Consider the following 27,689-nt stretch of genomic DNA (forward strand, 5'->3'; position numbering starts at 1 on the left):
AACCGGATTTTTGGGTAAGGTTCTGTATCTGAAGTTTGGGCATGAAACGATCGCCTCCTGGCTATTTCACTCGTCTACATAATAAACGAGACAAAAATGGACCCGCTGAGTTGCTCTCGCCGGTTCTTCTCCGGTCAGGGTGTTTCCTTTTCCGGAACGATGGTGTTTAATTTGACCATTAATAAGTGCTATACTTCTATATTGAATAAAGGAATTCGAGTTTGAGTTTGAAGGGCGAACTGTTCGAGAATGTCCTTAGCTAAGGTCAAAGGTAAAGTTTTACTTACTAGTTTTACATTTAGATATCTAATTACTACTATAGCTATAAAAAAATACTTTCCACGTTATCCTTGGTAGTAGGGCTTTGTGCAAGCCCTTCCGAGGGGTACCACCCACTCATCAGTTATTCTACCGCCAAATAACAGTACTCAGTATTGTTGTGTTCCGGTTTGAAGGGTGAGTCAGTGTAACTACAGGCACAAGGGACATAGCATCTTAGTCCCCAAGGTTGGTGACGCATTGACAATGTAAGGAATAGTTAATATTTCTTACAGCGTCATTATCTATGGGTGATGGCGACCATTTACCATCAGATGGCCCATATGCTCTTTCGCCAAACTATACCATAAAAAAAGTCTTAGAGAGAATGAGTTCATCAAATTCAACATTCACTATAATTTTCCTATTATGTATATCTATTAGTGAAAACCGTGTCAAAATCCGTTGGGTAGTTTTTGAGTTGAACGCGTACACACACACAAACGGAACGTGTGGGGGGGGGGTCACGGTCCAGTGCCGGGAGAGGAGCCCAACCTTCTCGCAGACGATCTTCAGTATGGTCGCCGCCCTGTCGACGTACAGCGTCAGGTTGGCGCTGGGCAGCGTGCAGCTGAGGATCATCTGCCCCGCGCCCTCCTCGGCGGCGCAGCCTCGCTCCGGCCCGCTCCAGTAGTTACTTCCCAAATCGAAGAAGCTCCTGCGGAAGAGGACGATTGAAACTTCTTCGAAACATTCGCGCTGTTTCTAATTACACCGAAAAAGTAGAACTTCTCACGCGCCTATAAACACACGCAACCGTTTTAGGGTTCCGTATATGTAAAGAAAAAAAGGAAGCCTTATTAGTTTTGTCTTAACGAAAAGCTTTTTTCAGGAACGCGTAGAGGTATAATGTTGAAAACAGTGCCGGCGTTAGGGAGGGGCGTGATGGAGCGACGGCCCAGCGCGCCAAATTTGGAGGGGCGATTGGTGGAGGTTAAATACTTCCCCCAAAAATTTAAAAAATACAAAAAATAGGAGCTATATAACTTTCTACGTACACGTCGTTAGCTCTGGGTCACGCTAAAGGAAAGATAGAATTCTTAATACACGTTCACATTGGTTCAGGATAAAAAAAAATTAACACCCGATTTTGATTTCCTTAAGTGGGCCGAGTGGCCAATATATTCTTGCCCAGGGTCCCTCTAACGCCGGCAATCATTGGAAACATAATCTCTAATTCTCTCTAATCATGTATGCCAATTTATTTCGCCTTGCTAATTTACGAAGGGAATCAAAACCTAAAGCAGTAGAAGTACCCCGACTTCCTGTTTACCTTGAATCAGGAAACTTGGCGGGTAATGTTTTTTAGCACAAGTATAGGAAATAAAAGAACTATATAATATTTTAAATTAACACGGTTATTTTTATTACTAAAGTTATATGTTACGTGAACAAGACATTCGTAGATAATGTCGTAGATATCGAGCTCCACTGAATAAAAATAAAAAACATGGTAAATATCCCGCAATTAATAACTTTAGTAATAAAAGAACCGTTGATTGGTCGTTACATCAGTGTTTGTCAAGGTACGACACCCAAAATGCGCGATTACGACTATAGTTGTTATCGTTCCATCTTAGCTGACTTTTGCAAATCAATAGGGGCAGGAGAACGTATCGTGTGCACTCACATCTGGGGGTCGGCCGCCGCCGCCGCCGCCATGAACACCAACAGCCATGCCGTCATTTCGCATCACCGGCTACTTCTCAGCATTTCTGTAACAAGACAATATAAGCATTAACAAATGAGAAGTAACATAAAATACAAAACTTGCTGACACGTGTCGAATGCAGTAGAAACGAACATATATAATAACAATGCTTTTTTCGTATGATTAAGGTAGGACTTGCCGATGGGCCATCTGATCCTTTAACCATTTCTCACATCGTCAACCTTGGGAAAGATCTTATGACCCTTAAGCCTGTAGTTACGCTGCCTTACTCACCCTTAAAAGTAGAACATAATAATACAAAGAATTCCTGAAGTTCGTCGTCTGTTCAGGACGATTTTGAGTAAAAAGAAAATGTAGAAATATTTACATACGATCGGCCGATTTCAATAATACGTGTTTAAATCAAATTATTTTATTACTTTTTAGTTATCACTTTGAAGTCGGTGTTATTTTTTAGAAAAAATATTTTATTTTTATTTATTTTTTTATGGTATATGATGGTAAGTGGTAACCATCACCCATAGACAATAAAGCTGTAAGAAATATTAACTATTGCTTACATCGTCAATGCGCCACCAACCTTGGAAACTAAGATGTTATGGCCCTTGTGCCTGTAGTTACACTGGCTCACTCACTCTTCAAACCGGAACACAACAATACTGCGTACTGTTATTTGGCGGTAGAATAACTGATGAGTGGGTGGTACCCACCCAGACGGGCTTGCACAAAGCCCTACCACCAAGTATATACATAGATATATAGATGTATTATTACATATCTATGTACGCTAAATTATATACAGACGATTACCGTACCCGCGTGAAGCCGGGACGCTGAGCTAGTCTACTAAACTCGCTACAACGAGCTTAAATCTAAAAAAATATTTTTATCTTTGCATACCGCCCGGGTTTTACCCGACGCAAGAGTTATCTACGCGAGCCATAAAAATGATTATCACGCACGAACGCAAATAGTTTATGCGCCCACTAACATTGTAATGCGAAAGTCCGCTCGTCTGTTCACTTATAGTACAACAAAACTTAGATGTAGCATCGGAAAATGCAATGACACCGATTACTGCCGATTTACACAACCAACAGAAACAGCTCCCTATCGCGCCATTCGACGCTATTCGTCGCTATAGATTCCCGCGTCAGTTCGACCCGAGACAGCGAGTGCGTGTAAAGCGACGCGTCAGATTGACGAATATATTAGGTCATGTGATATTACAAGTTATTACGTTTGTGTAAAGATCATACTCACATGAGAAATAAATATTGATAATTTGGGAGAGCGTACTCAATTCGGATGTGATCGGTTTTACGAATTTTGCCGATGCTACATCTGAGTTGTGTCGTACTATACGTTTTTATCAAATCAAACATATTTTTGCATGTCCTTCATTTACCCCTACTACCGACTACTACTTTTTTGTGGTAAATGAGCCGAGATGGTTCGATGGTTAGAGCGCGTGCATCTTAACAGATGATTGCAAGTTCAAACCCAGGCAAGCACCACTGAATATTCATGTGCATAATAAGATCTCTTATTGGACGGTGAAGGAAAACATCGTGAGGAAAACTGTTATAGTCTAATTTTAAATTCTGCCACATGTGTATTCCACTGACCCTTGGAAGAGGAGGCCTGAGCCCAGTAATAGGAAATTTACTGTTTTATTTTAGCTTTTTATAAGCTCGAATAATGTGTATTTTGATTTATACGTTTCATCGTAATCTGATCGAACCAAACATTACTTTTATATAATAACAGTGCTATTACGATGTACGAAAGCGTTCCACAAATAATTCTGATCTAAAACTATACTAAAATAAATCTTATAGATTTGATACATAAACAGTGGCGGATTTACTAATACGCTAAGTAGGCTGGATCCCAAGGGCGGCAGATTTAGAGGGCGGCAAATTTAGTTAATATTTTTATTATCTTACAGAAATAAAAAATAAACTTTTAATTATGTGTATACACATTACGCCCGCAATCCGTATACTCGTCACTACATAGCGGGTTGGAAAAATAATCTAGTAACTGACAGAAATATCACCTAGTTCATAATCATACTAATAACGGGAAAAAACCGATGTAATGAGGACGATAGAACACAAATCATGAATGTTGCAAAAAAAGTAGGGGCGGCAAAAATTTAATAGCCTTCTAGCCTACTAGCGGCAGATTTATAAATCCGCCACTGAACATAAAGAAAATTTAATGTTTCTTGTTCAGGATTACCAACGCTCGTGGGTTACATTACTTTCCAAAGAATCAGGGAATCTCTGGGATACCTATTTCAATTTTTTTTATTTATTATTAAGATACACCATCAACTTATCATAATAACTAACAATATTAGAATGCACTAAATATACAATCCAGTATGATTTGCCTTTACAGGTGTATACAGCATTGTTGGCATTTGTTTGTGTGCGATTACATGATACTATTAAAATATTAACTAAATAGTATAATACTAAAACAAAACAAAATAAAATAAAAGCTAGGTGTAAATAAAGTTAAAAATTAAGAATTAAATTAATAACAAATAATTATTTCTTTTTCTTCAAATGTATTAGACAATGTTATGTTAGTAGTTATGAAATAAAAGAATCTGCGCTAATTGAAAATAATATTTAAATTAATTTATATCAAATATATTGAATAAGGCGTATTACTCATAAAATACAAGAATATAGTAAAGATAATAAAAAGCATGGACTTCGTATCTATGTACTTCTGGGCAAGATATATAAAAATGTAATCGTTATTTACTGATATACTCTGTGAGTAAAACAGTGAAAGAGAGTAACTACTGAGGGTCTTGGCGGTTCTTCTCGGTAGAGTCTACTTTCTAAGTCGGTGGTAGATTTACGTTTAATTCAATTCTTTAATAGGACGATTCAAAAGAGCTTTGTGTACCTATTCAAATATAACGTGCGCAATGATTCGAACGATACCACATCCAAATCTATCCAGGCAGCAAGCAGCTTTTAACTTGTGCTCATTGCCAAGTCACTATAATTATAATATAAAGAAAACTATTGATACAATTACCAAATGTTGATTTATACAACAACAGCCGGTAAATTCCCACTGCTGGGCTAAAGGCCTCCTCTCCCATTGAGGAGAAGGTTTGGAACATATTCCACCACGCTGTTCCAATGCGGGTTGGTGGAATACACATGTGGCAGAATTTCCATGAAATTAGACACATGCAGGTTTCCTCACGATGTTTTCCTTCACCGCTGAGCACGAGATGAATTATAAAGACAAATCAAGCACATGAATCAGCGGTGCTTGCCTGGGTTTGAACCCGCAATCATCGGTTAAGATGCACGCGTTCTAACCACTGTGCTATCTCGGATCAGTTGATTTATAACTACAAAATAATTTGTAATAGGACTTGGCTATTATGAGATCTCAAAACTTTTTACGATGGAAAGACTGCATCGAGAGACTTGGCATTTTTTTACATTTGATGTTTTTGGTGGGATACATTAAATGACAAGGAATCAGTGTTATTCAAAATCCCTTGTCAGTTAAAACAATAATAAAATATAATTGTAATTACTCAGTGAGAGGGAAAGGTCGCGTGACGACGTAACGCTCTATTCTCGTGTGTCGACTGAGGCCATTTCTCTGCACTGCAAGCCGCGTCGACGGACCTTCGATAAATGCTATTTACGCAAACGCGATGTTTCACGATCTTAATTAAGACTGCAATCACATATTCCTGATATCAGGATCATGACTACTTATCCCCACAAATGTTAATGTATATATATGATGAGTAGTATATATATGGGTAATTCTACGATAAGAGGTAACCTATGCGACAAACAGCTTAACATATAAATGTTATTCTATATATTGAATTTTTTTTGCAATTAAACACATCACCTTATTGTACTTTATTTTTATTTTTTTTATGGTATAGGTTGGTGGACGAGCATATAGGCCACCTGATGGTAAGTTGTCACCATCAACCTTGGGAACTAGGATGCTATGTCCCTTGTGACTGTAGTTACACTGGCTCACTCACCCTTCAAACCGGAACACAACAATACTGAGTAATGTTATTTATTAAATAACATTACGTTGAAATGCCTAATTAAAGTATATTCATCGGAAATTTCTTATAAAGTCTTAAAAAGTCTCTACCCAGGCCTGTTCCTTGTCGGTTTCAGTTTAAATTGGTAACGATGCCTACTTTCTGTGTATCAGTGATTTAACTGAAGTATTTTAGACACAAACTGTAATAAATATATTTAAGTATTATGAAAGAAAAATAGAACAATATTTTTTTTATTGTTTTTTTTTTTAAACTTAACTTGTGTCCCACTGTTTTTGGTTATTTATGATGAAAAAACAGCAACTTTTCTCCGTGGCCGTATTGTCTAGAATCGTAGAATTACCCATATGTCAAATAGATTACAGATAGACTTAAAACTAGACATTTTTTACTGCATCCTTTGACGGGCGAGCAAATAGGCTACCTGATGAGAAATGTCACCATCGTCCATAGACAATAGCACTGTAAGAAAAATTAATCATCCCTTATACCATCAATGCGCCAGCAACCCTAGTGCAGTTACACTGGCTCACTCACCCTTCAAACCGAAAAACAAAAATACTGAGTACTGCTGTTTTGCGGTAGAATATCTGTGGGTAGGTGGTAACAACCCAGAGGGGCTCGCACGAAGCCCTACCACTACGCAAATGATTACATTCGTACTTAAATCGTCTTGAGCCAGTATAGAGCTAACGACGAGCATTGCTCTCTCTCGTGGAATGACTTCTTCGGGACGAGCTCTACGCGAGATCACCGCGCCGTGAACACGCGTATAACATTTCAATACAGATAGCCAAGGGAACATAACATTTTATAGTACGACACGACTTACATGTATTATCGGCAAAATTGAATAAAACCGATTATGTACCGATACTAAACAGATAATGTGTAATATAAAGCATTGCATTCTAATTGACTCTAGCGCTTCCACAAATATTATAGCAATGGATGCGGTCTGAGAACCAAATTCTACTTACAAAAGAAAAAAGTGAAGTAACAGCCCGTAAATTTCCCACTGCTGGGCTAAGGCCTGCTCATCCATTAAGGAGAGGGCTTGGAACATATTCCAACAAGCTGTTCCCATGCGGGTTGGTGGATTGCATATGTGACAGAATTTCGATGAAATTAGACACATGCAGTTTTCCTTACGATGTTTTCCTTCACGTATTGCGCTTCGATTCGATTGCGATATAAAGCTTGTAGTAGAATCTGTTAGTAGCTGAGATGGCCCAGTGGTTAGAACGCGGCATCTTAACCGATGATTGCGGGTTCAAACCCAGGCAAGCACCGCTGATTCATGTGCTTAATTCGTCTTTATAATTCATCTCGAGCTCGGCGGTGAAGGAAAACATCGTGAGGAAACCTGCATGTGACAAATTTCATAGAAATTCTGCCACATGTGTATTCCACTAACCCGCATTGGAACAGCGTGGTGGAATATGTCCCAAACCTTCTCCTCAAAGGGAGAGGAGGCCTTTAGCCCAGCAGTGGGAATGTACAGGCTGTTGTTGTTGTATGTATGTCAAAAGTTGCAGCTCGATCGAAGTTGAAGTTTGCCCCCCAGGGCACTAACTCGGAAGTAAGTCGAAAACGCAAGGCCTCCGCGCAACACGTCACGCCCCGGCCTGAGCCCGATCATCGGTGTATTTCATTTATTTATGTTTTACGATCGCATTCATACGCTATTCTGGTCTTGGTATTTGATGTATATTATACTAAAACGAATCCACATACTAACCGACTACGCGGACACTTTGAGAGTTCTGTATTGTTGTATCTTCGACTTGTGTACGACACAACACGCAGCTGGAAACAACAATAGTAACTAAACAAATTCGAATATTACAAATTCATATTACTTTTCCTATCTATATATATATATGCCATACTTGTGACACACTCGGCTTCGCACGGGTTCAGTGTTGATACTAAATATATTACAGAATGTCTTTGTAGATAAAATTCATAGATTTTTGTCATTAAATCAAATCAAAATAAACTTTACTCGAGTAGGCTTTTACAAGCACTTTTGAATCGTCATTTTACAATTAAGTGAAGCTACCACCGGTTCGGAAAGTAGATTCTACCGAGAAGAACCGGCAAGTAACTCAGTAGTTACTCTTTTTCAACATTTAAAAAATACAAAGTCTAGTTAGTTAAATACAATTATTTAAATTAATATATGCTGCGTGGTCAAAAGGTATTAACTCCACGCTTTTTTATCATCTATAAAATCGTGTATCGAATAATATGCCTTTTTTACCAATGTATTTTAACAAACGATTTGAATTTACGATACGGCAAAGTTAAAAATGTCTGCGGAATTTTATTATAGAAACGGATACCTTGCCCCAAGGACTTATTGACTTTGCGGAGTCGGAAACTTGGCATTATAAGCTTATCCTTACTCCTAGTGCACATACAATGATTATCATTGATTTTATTTTTATTTTGATTAAGTAATATAAACCGCTTTGTCCTGTACTTAAAATCGGTAATATCTTCGAAAATCTTCATTTCAATTACATTATTTTATATGATATGATCCAAACAGTCGTATATAAAATGCAAAATGTATTTAAGGTACTCAGATTAATAAGGATTTAGGATGTTTTGTTTAATGTTGCTTCGTAAACATGCCATTACTAGCCGTTGCCTGCGGCCTCGCCCGCGTGGAAATTGGTTATAAATAATTTAACAGGATAATTTGAAGTATTGCATTAATTTCAGACCTATCTGTAAACTACGTCCAACTTTCGCCGGCTTTTGTTGGAATAGATCAAAATCCTTCCTTAGCCATCCGCTAATACGTCATTATACCTACGTCATAACATCAAATTTCAGCCCGATCCGTCCAGTGGTTTGGGCTCGGCCATCTGGACTCTTTATTATTATTAGGATTTAAACAGAAGTATAAATAGCATAGTATAATTTTGGTCGGTATTTCTCTTAACGTCTAAAATATAAGAAGTGATCACTGTGACGTAACGATTACTTATATACAATAGTATGACAGTGAACATTAAGAACCCATTGTGATACAAGGCCAGAGACAGCTGTACCATAAATCTATTAAAATAATCCTCAGGTTTTTTCGAGATCACTCTTACGATAGAGTTAAACGGCGCCGGCGCCGCCGCACTTGTGTTACTCGTAAATATATCAATTAATTCGTTTGTTAATTCCATCATCGCATCTGGTATTTTAGGTGACTTCAAAATCTGATTTAATCAGCATTTGGTATGAATTGTTAAACGTGACCATCTATTCGTTATCCCGTCGCGGCAAAGCCTCAAATCTCGACGTAAAAATATACTGACACCTACACCCTAATCCATCTATGACAGGAAAAAAGGCAGAAAAAAACATTTGACAACGAATTGAAGTGTCATCATTGGCAATTTTTAATGGTATCGGTTGGCCGACGAGCATATGGGCCATCTGATGATAAGTAGTCACCATCACCCATAGACAATGACGCTGTAAGAAATATTAACTATTCCTAACATCGTCAATGCGCCACTAACCTTGGGAACTAAGATGCTATGTCCCTTGTGTCTGTTACACTGTCTCACTCACTCTTCAAACCGGAACACGACAAAACTGAGTACAGTTATTTAGCGGTAGAATAACTGGTGAGTGGGTGGTACCTACCCAGACGGGCTTGCACAAAGCCCTACCACCAAGTGAATATGGCTGGGAGCAATTCATCGAATTTGCTGCATTGGTTCGGTCGTGAAAGAGCGCCAGACAGACAGAGTTACTTTCACACTTATAATATTAGTTTAGATTTCGATCTCAGCGCCACCTACCGGGTCCTATCTAAAGCATCCCTATAGAAGTACAGTTGCATACACGTGTACATAAGTCAGCCCGTAAAGCTCCTATTGCTGGACAAAGGACTCCCCCCTGAGAAGATCTGGAGGTTAATCCATCGACACATCTTGCTCAAAGCGGGTAGATGGTTTCATCGCGATCTTTTCCTTTAAACGCTTGAATACTCCGTGGTGTTTGAACTGTCTTTCCTAACTGCCTGTCTTTGAACCAGAGATCATCGGTCAAGATGTCCGTTCTAACCACTGGACCATCTTGGGTTTTATGTATAGAAACATAATATCATTAAAGTAAGACATACAGTATGTATTGCTACCGATATATATCTGTTATTGGCACACGCGGACTGCAATTATTTATCAACAAACAAACAATTATCATCGCGAGAACATTTACGTGAAACATCTGTATTTACTGAGGCGACCATCGACAAGATGGCAACGAGGACAGTTACCATATTTTTATGTAATTCACTAGCGACCCGACCCGACTTCGCACGGGTGCAATGCTGATACTAAATATAAATAAATAAATATGTGACAACATCACATACATTACTCTGATCCCAATGTAAGTAGCTAAAGCACTTGTGTTGTGGAAGATCAGAAGTAACGCCGGCACCACAAACACCCAGACCCAAGACAACATGGAAAACTAATGGTAATCTACATCGACACGGCCGGAAATCGAACTGGGACCTCGGAGTGGCGTACCCATGAAACCGATGTACACCCCACTCAACCAAGGAGGTCGTCGTATACTACAGAATTTGTAAATGTATATTGTATATTGTCCATGTATTATACACAAAAAAAAAATCCTCTCGAATCACTCTTTATATTAATACTACTACCATGTAATAATGATTTACATATATATTTTCTTTTTTAGTATCAAACGAAGTATTTTTTTTTTATTCTCACATAAGTTACTTTTATTGTAATATACATTGTAATATTCTTCAGCCTTAAACTTCCATGTATACATATTATAAAACATAATTATAGTTGGTGGTAGGGCTTTGTGCAAGCCCGTCTGAGTAGGTACCACCCACTCGTCAGTTATTCTACCACCAAATAACAGTACTCAGTATTATTGTGTTCCGGTTTTAAGGGTGAGTAAGCCAGTGTAACTACAGGCACAAGGGACGTAACATCTTAATTCCCAAGGTTGGTGGCGCATTGACGATGTAAGAAATAGTTAATATTTCTTAAAGCGTCATTGTCTGTGGGTGATTGTGACCACTTACCATCAGGTGGCCCACATGCTCGTCCTCCAACTTATACTATATAAAAAAATAATTAAGTAGTTGGCTTCCCAGATAAATAAATAAACGTCTCCAATGAAAACTGAACAACTGGTAAAACCAATAACAACTCGACGTGACGTCACAGAACGTCATAACTTGTTTCTTTTTTTATTCGCGTCCAACAGTATATCATATTGACAAATAGCCGGAATGCCGCGACGATTACCATTAACGCTTTGTGAGAAATCTAACTGTAATCACTCCTTATGTGACACATCTTCTGATATAATAATGGTCGAATGGAAAAAACCTTATCTAAAGACATTATTTTATTGAACACAAACAATAATTACGTTACAAATGGGGAGTGACTATCTGTATCAGTGTTATCAGTTATGTATTACGGCTAAACCGCTGAACCGAATCCGATGAAGTTTGGTACGAAACAAGGTTTAACTATAAGAAAAAAACTTTCTATAACGCAATGATATTCTAATAAACAGATATGTTATACCCATACTAAACAACAGAAAAAATTATGTCGCGCCGGGGACCGTTTATTTTACATTTCGTTACAAGTAAAACTTGATAAAAGCAATAAGTAAAAGGGAGAACTAGATGTTTTAATTACGCAAGACGTATTACTACGTAATTATGATATGCTATAGTATATTACTATGTAAAACGACTAAAGTCCCAATTGGGACGTTTTCTAGTCTTCACTTTTTGCGCGTTAATAACATATCTGTTTTCTACAACATCATTGATATAATGTGAATGAATCCAACTAGTATTAAATAAAGTGATGTTAAAAGAAACAGTTATATAGATAAAAGTATGGCTATGCAAATGCCCGCATTGGGACAGCGTGGTGGAATATATTTCGAACCTTCTCCTCAAAGGGAGAGGAGGCTTTTAGGCCAGCAGTGGGAAATTTACAAGCTGTTGTTGTTATTGTATCCAAATGCCATACGCAGATCAATGTTGGGTGGAGTATAACGTCACGTTGAATATAAGAAGGTATGGGAACCGATTTGGTTCCCATACCTTCTTATATTCTTCTTACTTCTTGTAAACAGTCAATACGATAAGAAGTGTCAAACTAACATTACAAGGTATAAAGCAAGCTTGACTATCTCCCTGGTAGAGGTACACCAGTTATCATGGGCCACATCGAGGTCCCGGGTTCGATTCCCGGCCGAGTCGATGTGGAAGTTCATTACTTGTCTACGTCGTCTCGGGTCTGGGTGTTTGTGGTGTCGTCGTTACTTCTGATTTCCACAACACAAGTGCTTTAGCTACTCACATTGGGATCAGAGTAATGTATGTGATGTTATATTTATCGCTTTACTTGATGATAGGATTTTATTCAAACTCCTTAGAGTACCTGATCACTTATTCTCACATGACATCCTGTGCACACAACACCCGGGGATTACGACACCCATTTCTAGTGATGGGAATCTTTTGTTGTTAACAATGAAAAAAATGGTATCACTTTATCTTCCAAATCCAAAATTTTTGGTAATCAGATCGGTTCAGACAGCTATTCGTATAGGTACAAATGTAAGCACGTGTATTTGTGTGTGTAACAAATCAAAAGAGGCACGCGTATTGCAAATAGTCACTCAAGCGTAAACAATATCTTGTCTCAAAGCGTCAAGAGGTCGGCCAGGTGTGTCTAGGTCAAACCGTATTGATATTGGGATTCCCAGTTAAAACGAAGATGTTTTCGGTATATACTATTTTTATAATATAAGAGAAAACGCCGCCTACACTATAATATCACTATACTGAACTGAGATGGCCCAGTGGTTAGAACGCGTGCATCTTAACCGATGATTTCGGGTTTAAACCCAGGCAAGCACTACGGTATATATGTGCTTAATATGTGTTTATAATTCATCTCTTGCTCGGTGAAGGAAAACATCGTGAGAAAACCTACATGTGTCTAATTTCATCGAAATTGTGCCACATGTGCATTTCACCTGTGGTGGAATATGTCCCAAACTCTTTCCTTAGTGGGAGAGGAGCCCAGCAGTGGGAAATTTACAGGCTGTTACTGTACTGTACTGTATCGTACGTTACTCTCGTGACCTCGATGACCGCTAAGGCAACATATTCAATTCTCTGTCATTACCAAACAACAGATAAGGACATATACAAATGTATATCTTTCGCTAAGATATATATGTGTATATATGTTGCACGTGGCGCGTGGGTGTCCGTCGCATCCGTAATGTGCGTACTATGTGTTCGCGCTATATTTACTCTTAAAACATATATTAAGTCAGTTAATCAACATTTCAATATAACTTTGTAAGCATCGCTTAGCTATTTATTATATTATTTTATAATAGGGTCTGTGGGCGGCCATGCGGATGTTCGGCCCCGTGTTTAAGGAGTCACCACCGTCCGCTGACAATGGCGCTTTAGGAAATATTAAGCACAGCCTTGAGAAATAAGATGTTATGTCTCTCGTGCCTGTCGTTACACGGGCTCACTTACGCCTCAAAACGGAGCGCAATACTAAATAAGCTGCTTGGTGGATAATACCTACATACTGGCACAAAGTCCTACCACCAACACACTGGTTGGTAAGTAAGTAAGTAAGTAAGTAAGTATTCTTTATTGTACACCAAAGAATAAATAAATTATACAGTAATTGCAAATCTTGATCTAAATGTACAATTGGCGGCCTTATCGCTAAGCAGCGATCTCTGCCAGGCAACCATGTTACGTAGGACATAGTAATCAGTAATTAAACGTTTCAGGTGTACATATATAAGAGAAAAACATACTTATACGAAATTAAACATATACATAGTAAACGTAAATATACTATTTTCAATATATAATAAGCTATATGTATAATTTGTACTACAAGTTTTTTTTTTTTTTTTTATTATATATATATTTGTAAGTGGTCACCACTGCCCATCGTCATAGACACCGAAAGAAGTTTTGGACCAACACCAAGTATATTCATTTTCAAACAATCGATTTAAATTAAATTGCAAATAATAATTGTAACCAATACTAATACTATACTATATGTGAAAGTAACTCTGTGTGTCTGTCGCTCTTTCACGACCAACGCTGAACCGAATTTGATGAAATTTGGTATGAAAAAATTCACTTGGTGGTAGGGCTTTGTGTAAGCCCGTCTGGGTAGGTACCACCCACTTATCAGATATTCTATCGCCAAATAACAGTACTCAGTATTGTTGTGTTCCGGTTTGAAGGGTGAGTGTGCCAGTTTAACTACAGGCACCTACATGAATAAAGTTTATTTTGATTTGATTTGATTTGAAATCAGGCGTCCGTTTAACAGCACGCTGTATTGTGCATTTTTTGTTTGGTCAGCGAGTTTTGCAATCGATTCGAGACAGCCTCTCGAATCCATAGCCGGCCTCGCGCCGGCCGGGGTTTCCCGCTTGCGGCACGAGGTTAGCGATGTCGTCTTTCCCGTTTTGGAGGTATCGCTTAGTTATCTAAGCTTAAATCTTTAAGGCAAGGCGGCAGACACGAGCTGGATGCGAGTAGCCGGAAAAAAACCACAGTGGCGTGCAATTGGAGAGGCCTATGTCCAGCAGTGGACAAAAACGGGCTGATGATGAAAATGATAATGATGAAATCTTTACATAGTATAAAACAAAGTCGCTTGCCGCTGTCTGTCCCTTTGTATGCTTAGATCTTTAATTACGCAACGGATTTTGATGCGGTTTGTTTTTAATAGATAAAATGATTCTAGAGGAAGGTTTTTGTATATAATATATGAACAATATAGTAAAGAAACACTGATAATTTTAAAAGTTGCGAATATTATGTCGTAAATAAAGAAATTCTGTAGTATTTCGGTATCAGTTTTTGCACTCATCTGAAGCCGGGACAGGTCGCTAGTAAATACTAAAAAGACTACTTAATTTGCATATTCTTTGTAATTTAAAAACTAGTTTCCCGTCCCAGCTTCAAACGGATATATACAACAATATAAATATAAATATGAGACATCACATACATTACTATGATCCCAATGCTAAAACACTTGTGTTGTGGTAAGTCAGAAGTAACGACGGTACAAACACCCAGACCCAAGACAACATAGAAAACTAATGATAATCTACATTGACTCGGCCGGGAATCGAAACCGGGGGACCTCGGAGTGGCGTACCCATGAAAACCGGTGTACACACTGCTCGACCACGGAGGTCGTGAAATCTATTTTATATATCTATCTATTTCAATCGAAATAGGAATAAAGATGAACAAACGTTAGATTTTCGCGTTTCAGCGATGTACATTGTACATATAACTCAGCTATATTACTAACAAAAGTTTATGATTATTCTATATTTAACGGCACATTGCCATCATTATTTTCGGTACCCATATGTGGCCGCCGAGCGACCGTGTTGTCAGGCGAAGAGAATTGAAACCACGTGTATGAGGCTGTTTTACAATATCCAATTTTTTTTTACTCAAATATAATACATTATTAAATATAAAATACGAACTATATAAAATATATTTAAAAATATAAAATACAAAGGCATAAATATATCGCATAAATTTACTGCCAAATGTTATTTATTTGACTTTTTTTCCTGTTATGATTGAAATAGAGTATGGTAAGCTATCTTTGAATTGGATGTCCCAATAGGCGGACCGATCGTATGAGCGTCACGGTAGCGTGCGAAAGCAATCCTGTGACGCTCGCTGATGGCAGAGAGAGCATTCTCGATTAATAAGGCAAGTTAGGCGTCCTTATCCTTACAGCCATAAGTCAAAGTTGTTAAACAAGAAAAAAGGATACCCAAAAGTACCTGATAACATTTTGGTATATTATATAATCGCTGACGTTTATCGGAGTGGTATCGTACTCGTGACATGCGCCAAAAGGCCATATTACAGAAAAAAAGGCTTTATAACGAATGCCCAACATAGTTGGAGAAGCTGTGATCTTCTAGTCATCACGATGCTTCGCAAACCGCTCCTATAATACCTATAGATAAATAAATACATTACATTTACAAGTAGCACTCTCAAATTGTGGAATTCCCTGACGTTTTTAGAAGTGAGTATGCTGTTGGCAATAACCAACAGCGTCACTGCTGGGGGAGGCAAGATATGTTACCCAAACCTAGACTGGCTCCACTTAAGAGCTCACGAAAGGCGGATCCTTAGGCCTCCTGTGAGGCCCGACCTCGGAAAGGAATAATAATAAACATGAGACAACATCACATACATTACTCTGATCCCAATGTAAGTAGCTAAAGCACTTGTGTTATGGAAAATCAGAAGTAACGACGGTACCACAAACACCCAGACCCAAGACAACATAGAAAACTAATGATAATCTACATCGACTCCGCCGGGAATCGAACCCGGGACCTCAGAGTGGCGTACCCATGAAAACCGGTGTACACACCACTCGACCACGGAGGTCGTCAGAATGACGTGTAAGGTGAAGTCTCGAAATGAAAGAGGGCCCTTGAGCTGAGTCGGTGCGTATATTGTGTGCTACCTTGTAGCTTGTTGTCGGCTGTGAGTCTCGACGGGGTCGTGTCGAGGACCGGATATCAACCGCGTGAAACGACGCCCGGAAAACCGTCCGTCGAAATTAACGAATATTGAAAAAGTTTATATGAGGAAAATCAATAAATTAAAGTAAATCAAAACACCGATTTTGGTTAATAAAATAAATATATTTTTACTATTATTATAATAAAGTAAATAACAGCCTACAGTAAGGTAACAGTCTGTACATTTCCCACTGCTGAGATAAGGCTTCCTCTTCCATTAGAGGGTTTGGAACATATTCCACAACGCTGTTCCAATGCGGGTTGGTGAATTGCACATGTGGCAGAATTTCTATGAAATTAGACACATGCAGGTTTCCTCACGATGTTTTCCTTCACCGCCGAGCACGAGATGAATTATAAACACAAATTAAGCACATATATAATTAGTGGCGCTTGCCTGGGTTTGAACCCGCAACCATCGGTTAAGATGCACGCGTTCTAACCATCTCATCTTTAGTATAATAATCCAAACTAATTACTTTAAAACGAAAATAACTAAGTCTTTTACCTCTTCTTTGGTGATGCAAGGAATGATCAATAATTCTATTCTAATTATACAGCGCCATTGTCTTATGGGCAATGGTACCATTTGCCCATCCACCTCCCTGTATCATAAGAAAACCAGCAAGCTACATTCCATAGAACGAAGTAAGTACGATACTATGTACTAAGAACATATGTATCTTGTATTGAATATGTAAAAAATCATAATTACATTCAACTATTTATGTTATTCAAATTATTGTTAAGGAAAAACCGCATTCATGATAACACATTACGCATCAACCGCCCATCATAACATACAATTTATCAGAACTAATCATTCAGATCACACAACACGCATATTTATCGACATACAGAATAAAATCGATCAATGAACTAAAAGGACTGTCAAGTAACTTTACTATACCCAATGAGATTCTAATAAACAGATATGTTATACCCATACTAAACAACAGAAAAAAGTGTGCCGCGCCGGGGACCGTTTATTTTATATTTCGTACAAGTACAAAGGATAGCTTGATAAAAACAATAAGTAAAAGGGATAACTAGATGTTTTAATTACGCAAAACGTATTACTACGTAATTATAATGTATTATAACGTATTACTACGTAAAACAATTAAAGGCAAACGTCCCAATTTGGACGTTTTCTAGTCTTCACTTTTTCGCGTTAATAACATATCTGTTTACTACAACATCATTGACTATACCGCATTTTTGAATCGTCAATATTTCAATTTTTTTTATGGCATAGTTTGGCGGACGAGCATATGGCCCACAAGCTGGTAAGTGGTCACCATCAGCCATAGACAATGACGCTGTAAGAAATATTAACTATTCCTTACATCGTCAATGCGCCACCAACCTTGGGAACTAAGATGTTATGTCCCTTGTGCCTGTAGTTACACTGGCTCACTCTGATTCCGTTTCGGGAAAGAACGCGGGAAGAAACACGGGTAATTTGCATAGTTGATCTTCTAAATAACGAGATGCACGATTATCGTTTAATTAGTCCTTTATTGTATTCGAAGCATCAGGTCTAACGGCCATTCGCGTCCGCGAATTTCCCGTAACTCCAGTCAACTTTATTCAAAAAGTTTTCTTTTAATTAATGCATAACAACCCAAATAAACAACAACAATCTTAATACTTCAATCCAGTTATGACATAAGAATAATTTCCTTTTTGCTTAAAACAAGTCTTAAATGGCTAATTAAAACATACAAAAATTAAAAGAGATTTTGTAAATATTGTAACAGTCCACAAAAAATAGTAACAATGGAACAGAATTACACACAATATGAACCCTAGACATAAGTCACTTTTTGTTGAAAATGTTAGTTTTGGATTTGTCTATTGAATAACTCCCCAAGTAGACCGGTGCAGTACAGTATTTTCCTGTGCCTTCAATATTCCAGTGTGTGTTTGCAATTGTTTTCATTTCCAATGGCTTCAATGAAACTCATGTACTTATGAGGTATTTTACATTTCAATAGTTCTTAGCTTATTTGGATATGGTTGATGACTTCCAGAATTTATTTTTAGTATCTAACTGTAATTTTTTTGAAAACAAGACAGTTAAATAAAAAACGTCTTTCGCCAGTTCTTCTCAGGCGATAAATTCTAAACCGTTGATAGATTTTTGACAATCAATACATAAGTGTAATCACTTTTATATTAATTAAAGATCTAAAAGCCATTAAACCAAGAATTGAATTGAATTAATTAAAGATTATTGCCTTTGACTTGACTACAATCCCATACTCATGATTGGTGTTAGTATTTAATTATCAACGTTTTCAAAACATTTCACTGTGAATTTTACTTAAAAAAATTGATTTGATTGGATCGCTAATAAGCAGCCTCATAGTGGCTTTATATATATTTTTTTAATTTTTTAATACAATATATTTGAATAAAAGTTCTTACACACAGCTATTAGTGGAGGGAACTGGCAGAAATTGTAACTTAAGGAAAAACCAATGTATTCAGGCGACCTTTCCTTCTCACTTTCATGGTCTTTTTTGGTAGTTTTATACAAAATTATTTAAATGAAGAGTTTTTAATTACAACTTTATTTATTGTTGTTTCATTATCCTATCTCATACTTTGTGTTCTCTATTCATCAACTTTATTTATTTCTTATTGGTTATAAATAATCTTATTTAACCCGTGCAACAGATGAGACACTTGTCTAGTTATCATAATAGACTTATATTGCTTATTTAGTAATAACAGATTGTGTTACCTGTTGACTTCCAGGCAGGATATATTAATTTAAATAATTGTATTAACTAACATGACTGTATTTTTTTAAATGTTGAAAAAGAGTAACTACCGAGTTTCTTGCCGGTTCTTCTCGGTAGAATCTACTTTCCGAACCGGTGGTAGCTTCACTTAATTGTTAAATGACCATCCAAAAGTGCTTGTAAAAACCTACTTGAATAAAGTATATTTTGATTTTTGATCTTGATTTTGTACACAGGATCCATGCAACTTTATAAGCAATTAATCTGATAAAACATATAAGTAAATTAACAGAGAGTTCTCGACAATGTTTGTTTTTCTAAGTCTATGTCCGACTATTTGAATCAACCCGATTGAATTAACTCAGATAATCTGCGTTTTACTGTACATTCGAATTAAAGGCATGAAAGCACAGTGCTGTTCAGTACTCGAACAAATAATCTTAAGTTACTTGTTACATTAAAAACTAATCTAAACTAACCATGAATCATTTTTATTATGTCGATATTATTCCTAATAAATTATTCTGTAATTAAATTATATTGTCTTAAATTTGATAAACAATCATTTACTTTAGAAATTATTATTGTAGGGGTGATGTATGAATGATATGATTTCGGGTTCAAACCAAGGCAAGCACCACTGTATATATGTGCTTAATATGTGTTTATAATTCATCTCTTGCTCGGTGAAGGAAAGTATCGTGAAGAATCCTGCATGTGTCTAATTTCATCGCAATTCTGCCACATGTGCATTTCACCTGAGGTGGAATATGTCCCAAACCCTTTCCTTAGTGGGAGAGGAGCCCAGCAGTGGGAAATTTACAGGCTGTTACTGTAACGTACGTTGCTCTCCTGACCTCGATGACCGCTAAGACAACATATTGAATTATCTGTCATTACCAAACAACAGATAAGGACATATACACATATATATCTTACGCTAAGATATATGCGAGTGTATATGTATATATATATAATACACGTGGCGCGTGGGTGTCCGTCGCATCCGTAATGTACGTACTATGTGATCGCGCTATATTTACTCTTAAAACATATATTAAGTCAGTTAATCAACATTTCAATATAACTTTGTAAGCATCGCTTAGCTATTTATTAGATTATTTTATAATAGGGTCTGTGGGCGGCCACGCAGATGTTCCACCCAGGGGTAAGGGGTCACCATCGTCCGCTGACAATGACGCTGAAGAGAATATTAAGCACAGACTTCAAAAATAAGATGTTATGTCTGTCGTGCCTGTCGTTACACGGCCTCACTTACCCCTCAAAAAACACAATACTAAATAAGCTGCTTGGCGGATGATACCTACATACTGGCACAAAGTCCTACCACCAACACACTGGTTGGTAAATGGTCACCACTGCCCGTCGTCATAGACACCGTAAGAAGTTTTGGACCAACACCAAGTATATTTATTTTCAAACAACTGATTTAAATTAAATTGCAAATAATCATTGTAACCTATACTAATATTATATAATTGAAAGTAACTCTGTGTCTTTGTCGCTCTTTCACGACCAAACCGCTGAACCGAATTTGATGAAATTTGGTATGAAAAAATTCACTTGGTGGTAGGGCTTTGTGCAAGCCCGTCTGGGTAGGTACCACCAACTTATCAGATATTCTATCGCCAAATAACAGTACTCAGTATTGTTGTGTTCCGGTTTGAAGGGTAAGTGAGCCAGTGTAACTACAGGCACCTACTTGAAAAAAGTTTATTTTGATTTGATTTGAAATCAGGCGTCCGTTTAACAGCACGCTGTGTTGTCGGTTTTTTGTTTGGTCAGCGGGTTTTGCAATCGATTCGAGACAGCCTCTCGAATCCATAGCCGGCTTCACGCCGACCGGGGTTTCCCGCTTGTAGCACGAGGTTAGCGATGTCGCCTTTCCCGTTTTGGTCGTGTCACTTAATTATCTAGGCGTAAATCTTTACATCGTATAAATAAAGTCGTTTATCGCTGCTGTCCCTATGTATGCTTAGATCTTTGCAATTACGCAACGGATTTTGATGCGGATTGTTTTTAATAGCTGAGATGGCCCAGTGGTTAGACTGCGTGCATCTTAACCGATGATTGCAGGTTCGAACCCAGGCAAGCACCACTATATATATGTGCTTAATTTGTGTTTATAATTCATCTCGTGCTCGGCGGTGAAGGAAAACATCGTGAGGAAACCTGCATGTGACTAATTTCATCGAAATTCTGCCACATGTGCATTCCAGCAACCCGCATTGGAACAGCGTGGTGGAATATGTTCCAAACCCTCTCCGTAATGGAAGAGGAGGCCTTAATTCAGCAGTGGGAAATGTACAGGCTGTTACTTTACTTTGTTTTTAATAGCTAGAATGATTCGAGAGGAATTCGGTTTTTGTACACAACACACGGACAATATAGTAATGAAACACTGATCATTTTAGAAGTTGCTAATGTGATGTCGTAAATAAACAAATTCTGTAGTGTGCTTCACTTATTGCACTCCTCTGAAGCCAGGGCAGGTCGCTAGTAAATACTAAAAAGACTACTTGATTTGCACATTCTTATTAATTACATAAAACTAGGTTCCCGTCCCGGCTTCACACGGATATATACAGCAATCTATTCTATATATCTATCTATTCCAATCGAAGTAGGAATAAAGATGAACAAACGTTAGATTTACGCATTTCAGCTTTGTACATTGTACATCAGCTATATTACTACTAACACTTTATGATTATTCTATATTTAACGGCACATTGCCATCATTATTTTCGGTACCCATATGTGGCCGCCGAGCGACCGTGTTGTCAGGCGAAGAGAATTGACACCACGTGTATGAGGTTGTTTTACAATATCCAATTTATCTATTTTTACTCAAATATAATACATTATCAAATATAAAATACGAAATATATAAAATATATTTAAAAAAATAAAATACAGAGGCATAATTATATCGCATAAATTTACTGTCAAATGTTATTTATTTGACTTTTTTTCCTGTTATGATTGGAATAGAGTATGGTAAGTTATCTATTAATTGGATGTCCCCATAGGCGGAACGATCGTATGAGCGTCACGGTAGCGTGCGAAAGCAATCCTGTGACGCTCGGTGATGGCAGAGAGAGCATTCCCGATTAATAAGGCAAGTTAGGCGTCCTTATCCTAACAGTCATAAGTCAGAGTTATTAAACAAGAAAAAAGGATACCCAAAAGTACCTGATAACATTTTGGTATATTATATAATCGCTGATGTTTATCTGAGTGGTATCTACTACGAGGTTCGCCAAAAGATCATATTATAGAAAAATAGGCTTTATAACGAATGATCAACATAGTTGGAGAAGCTGTGATCTTCTAATCATCACGATGCGTCGGAAACTCGCGTCCACGCTGTAATACCTATCGATAAATAACAGCAATACATTTACAATTAGCACTGTCAAATTGTGGAATTCCCTGACGTTTTTTAGAAGTGAGTATGCTGTTGGCAATAACCAACAGCGTCACTGCTGGGGGAGGCGAGATATGTTACCCAAAACCTAGACTGGCTACATTTAAGAGCTCACGAAAAGCGGATCTTTAGGCCTCCTGTGAGGCCCGACCTCGGAAAGGAAGAATAATAAACATGAGACAACATCACATACATTACTCTGATCCCAATGTAAGTAGCTAAAGCACTTGTGTTATGGAAAATCAGAAGTAACGACGGTACCACAAACACCCAGACCCAAGACAACATAGAGAACTAATGATAATCTACATCGACTCCGCCGGGAATCGACTCGGGACCTCAAAGTGGCGTACCCATGAATACCGTTGTACACACCACTCGACCACGGGCCCTTGAGCTGAGTCGGTACGTATACTGTGTGCTACCTTGTAGCTTGTTGTCGGCTGTGAGTCTCGACGGGATCGTGTCGAGGACCGGATATCTACCGCGTGAAACGACGCCCGGAAAACCATCCGTCGAAATTAACGACTATTGAAAAAGTTTATACGAGGAAAACAAATAAATTAGCATAAATTAAAGTGAATTAAAACACAGATTTAGGTTATTAAAATAAATATCTTTTTACTATTATTATAATAAAGTAAATAACAGCCTACAGTAAGGTAACAGTCTATACATTTCCCACTGCTGAGATAAGGCATCCTCTTCCATTAGAGGGTTTATAACATATTCCACAACGCTGTTCCAATGCGGGTTGTTGGATTGCACGTGTGGCAGAATTTCGATGAAATTAGACACATGCAAGTTTCCTCACTATGTTTTCCTTCACCGCCGAGCACGAGATGAATTATAAACACAAATTAAGCACATATATATAGTGGTGTTTGCCTGGGTTTGAACCCGCAACCATCGGTTAAGATGCACGCGTTCTAACCATCTCACCTTTATTATAATAATTCAAACTAATGTCTTTAAAACGAAAATAGCTAAGTCTTTTACCTCTTCTTTGGTGATGCAAGGAATGGTCAATAATTATATTGTAATTATACAGCGCCATTGTCTTATGGGCGATGGTACCATTTGCCCATCCACCTCCCTGTATCATAAGAAAACCAGTGAGCTACATTCCATAGAACGAAGTAGCTACGTACGATACTATGTACTAAGAACATATGTATCTTGTATTGAATATGTAAAAAATCATAATTACATTCAACTATTTATGTTATTCAAATTATTGTTAAGGAAAAACCGCATTCATGATAACACATTACGCATCAACTGCCCATCATAACATACAATTTATCAGAACTAATCATTCAGATCACACAACACGCATATTTATACACATACAGAATAAAATCGATCAACGAACTAAAAGGAGTGTCAAGTAACTTTACTATACTCATTACTCAATGATATTCTAATAACAGATAATATGTTATATCCATACTAAACAACAGAAAGAAGTGTGCCGCGCCGGGGACCGTTAATTTTACATTTCGTTACAAGTAAAAAGGATAGCTTGATAAAAACAATAAGTAAAAGGGATTACTAGATATTTTAATTACGCAAAACGTATTACTACGTAATTATGATGTATTATAATAGTAGTATACGTAGTAATACTACGTAAAACAATTAAAGGCAAACGTAAATTAGGACGTTTTCTAGTCTTCACTTTATGCGCGTTAATAACATATCTGTTTACTACAAAATCATTGACTATACCGCATTTTTGAATCGTCAATATTTCAATTTTTTTTTGTATAGGTTGGCGGACGAGCAAATGGGCCATCTGCTGGTAAGTGGTCACTATCACCCACAGACAATGAGTCTGTAAGCAATATTAACTATTCCTTACATCGTCAATGTGCCACCAACCTTGGGAACAAAGATGTTATGTCCCTGGTGCTTGTAGTTACACTGGCTCACTCTGATTCCGTTTCGGGAAAGAACGCGGGTACTTTGCATAGTTGATCTTCTAAATAATGAGATGCACGATTATCGTTTAATTAGCCCTTTATTGTATCCGAAGCATCAGGTCTAACCGCCATTCGCATCCGCGAATTTCCCATGGCCAGGCTATAACTCCAGTCGACTATATTCAAAAAGTTTTCTTTTAATTAATGCATAACAACCCAAATAAACAACAACAATCTTAATACTTCAATCCAGTTATGACATAAGAATAATTTCCTTTTCGCTTAAAACAAGCCCTAAACGGCTAATTAAAACATACAAAAATGAAAAGAGATTTTGTAAACTGTAAGTCAACAAAAAATAGTAACAATGGAACAGAATTACACACAATATGAACCCTAGACATATGTCACTTTTTGTTGAAAATGTTAGTTTTGGGTTTATTGAATAACTCCCCAAGTAGACCGGTGCAGTACAGTATTCTCCTGTGCCTTCAATATTCCAGTGTGTATTTGTAATTATTTTCATTTCCAATGGCTTCAATGAAACTTTTGTACTTATGAGGTATTTTTACATTTCAATAGTTCTTAGCTTATTTCAATTTGAGATGGCCCAGTGGTTAGAACATGTGCATCTTGACCTATGATGTGACAAATTTCATAGAAATTCTGCTACATGTGTATTCCACCAACCCGCATTGGAACAGCGTGGTAGAATGTGTTCCTACCCTTCTCCTCAAAGGGAGAGGAGGCCTTTAGCCCAGCAGTAGGAATTTACAGAGTGTTGTTGTTAGCTTATTTTGGTTGATGACTACCAGAATTAATTTTTAGTATCTAACTGTATTTTTTCATTTCTCTAATAACAAAAATAGACAAATAAAAAACATCCCGCTGAGCTTCTTTCGCCAGTTCTTCTCAGGTGTTAAATTCTGTACCGTTGATAGATTTTTGACTATCAATACGAAAGTGTAATCACTTCTGTATTAAATAAAGATTATAGCCTTTGAATTGACTATAATCCGATACTCATGATTGGTGGTAGTATTTAATTATCAACATTTTCAAAACATTTCACTGTGAATTTTACTTAAAAAAATTGATTTGATTGGATCCCTAATAAGCAGCCTCAGAGTGGCTTTATATATATTTTTTTTATTTTTTAATACAATATATTTGAATAAAAGCTCTTACACGCAGCTATTAGTGGAGGGAACTGGCAGAAATTGTAACTTAAGGAAAAACCAATGTATTCAGGCGACCTTTCCTTCTCACTTTCATGGTCTTTTTTGGTAGTTTTATACAAAATTATTTAAATGTAGAGTTTTTAATTACAACTTTATTTATTGTTGTTTCATTATCCTAACTCATACTTTGTGTTCTCTATTCATCAACTTTATTTATTTCTTATTGGTTATAAATAATCTTATTTAACCCGTGCAACAGATGAGACACTTGTCTAGTTATCATAATAGACTTATATTGCTTATTTAGTAATAACAGATTGTGTTACCTGTTGACTTCCAGGCAGGATATATTAATTTAAATAATTGTATTAACTAACATGACTGTTTTTTTTTAAATGTTGAAAAAGAGTAACTACCGAGTTTCTTGCCGGTTCTTCTCGGTAGAATCTACTTTCCGAACCGGTGGTAGCTTCACTTAATTGTTAAATGACCATCCAAAAGTGCTTGTAAAAACCTACTTGAATAAAGTATATTTTGATTTTTGATCTTGATTTTGTACACAGGATCCATGCAACTTTATAAGCAATTAATCTGATAAAACATATAAGTAAATTAACAGAGAGTTCTCGACAATGTTTGTCCTTCTAAGTCTATGTCCGACTATTTGAATCAATCCGTTTCAATTAACTCAGATAACCTGCGTTTTACTGTACATTTAATTTACAAACATGAAAGCACAGTGCTGTTCAGTACTTGAACAAATAATCTTAAGTTACTTGTTACATTAAAAACTAATCTAAACTAACCATGAATCATTTTTATTATGTTGATAATATTCTTAATAAATTATTCTGTAATTATATTATATTGTCTTAAATTTGATAAACAATCATCTACTTTAGAAATTATTATTATAGGGGTGATGTATGAATGATATGTTTTTATAATAAATTATTTAAACTCTGTAGTCTGTAGGTATAGTGTTTTTTATCAATGTACTTGTTTTTTTTTTTTGAATATAAAATTCGGCACGCGTATAAGATTTATCATCCAGAGACAATGACATTTCTGAACGATGCTGTTATAGTCTAAGGTCGACATTTCTCGGAATAAAATTTATAATAAACAGTTACTATTGCAATTAAAGTTACACATACCTTTAATTAAAGTGAAAAATCCAATATAATGTACACAAACACTTATTATAAATCACACTTCACTATAATAACATACACGTAAACAAATAAACAAAAATAACACCCAACAACTCTATGAATTAAACACGTCTAACATTATGGCCGCCAAGATTGACACTGGCCGGTGTAGCCAGGTCCTGTTTTTATATTTGCCGAAAGTCTATACTTTTATTTTTCGTAATTTTTTTTTTATGTTCAATAATTATAAGATCGTGCTCATTTATTTTATGGAACAACGATTTTTTCCCAAAGCTTATATTTATGGTAAGATAATATCTAATATACTATTGCATTGACATTGCTAAATCTATTCCTTTTAAGTTGAGGACAAGAAAGTTATGTGGATTCGTATATTTACATATGTAATACTACAGAAATGAATATAATGATATATTAATACGTGAAACATTAAAATAAAAAAGGAATATAAATTAATAA

General features: G+C 36.8%; 1 protein-coding gene across 1 annotated transcript in view; it reads right to left on the minus strand.

Annotated features, from left to right (window-relative positions):
- Positions 1 to 27,359, minus strand: part of LOC124542155 (protein toll-like) — a 40,923-nt gene extending 13,564 nt beyond the window's left edge. The window contains exons 1-3 of the mRNA XM_047120090.1: positions 27,213 to 27,359; positions 1,949 to 2,033; positions 814 to 976 (exon numbers count right to left, since the gene is read on the minus strand). Coding sequence (XP_046976046.1) covers positions 814 to 976; positions 1,949 to 2,004 — 219 coding nt within the window. The 5' untranslated portion in view covers positions 2,005 to 2,033; positions 27,213 to 27,359. The remainder of the gene's footprint in view (positions 1 to 813; positions 977 to 1,948; positions 2,034 to 27,212) is intronic.
- Positions 27,360 to 27,689: the final 330 nt, after the last annotated feature.

The sequence above is a fragment of the Vanessa cardui genome, chromosome 30 (assembly GCF_905220365.1).
Source record: "Vanessa cardui chromosome 30, ilVanCard2.1, whole genome shotgun sequence".
Taxonomy (NCBI): Eukaryota; Metazoa; Arthropoda; class Insecta; order Lepidoptera; family Nymphalidae; genus Vanessa; species Vanessa cardui.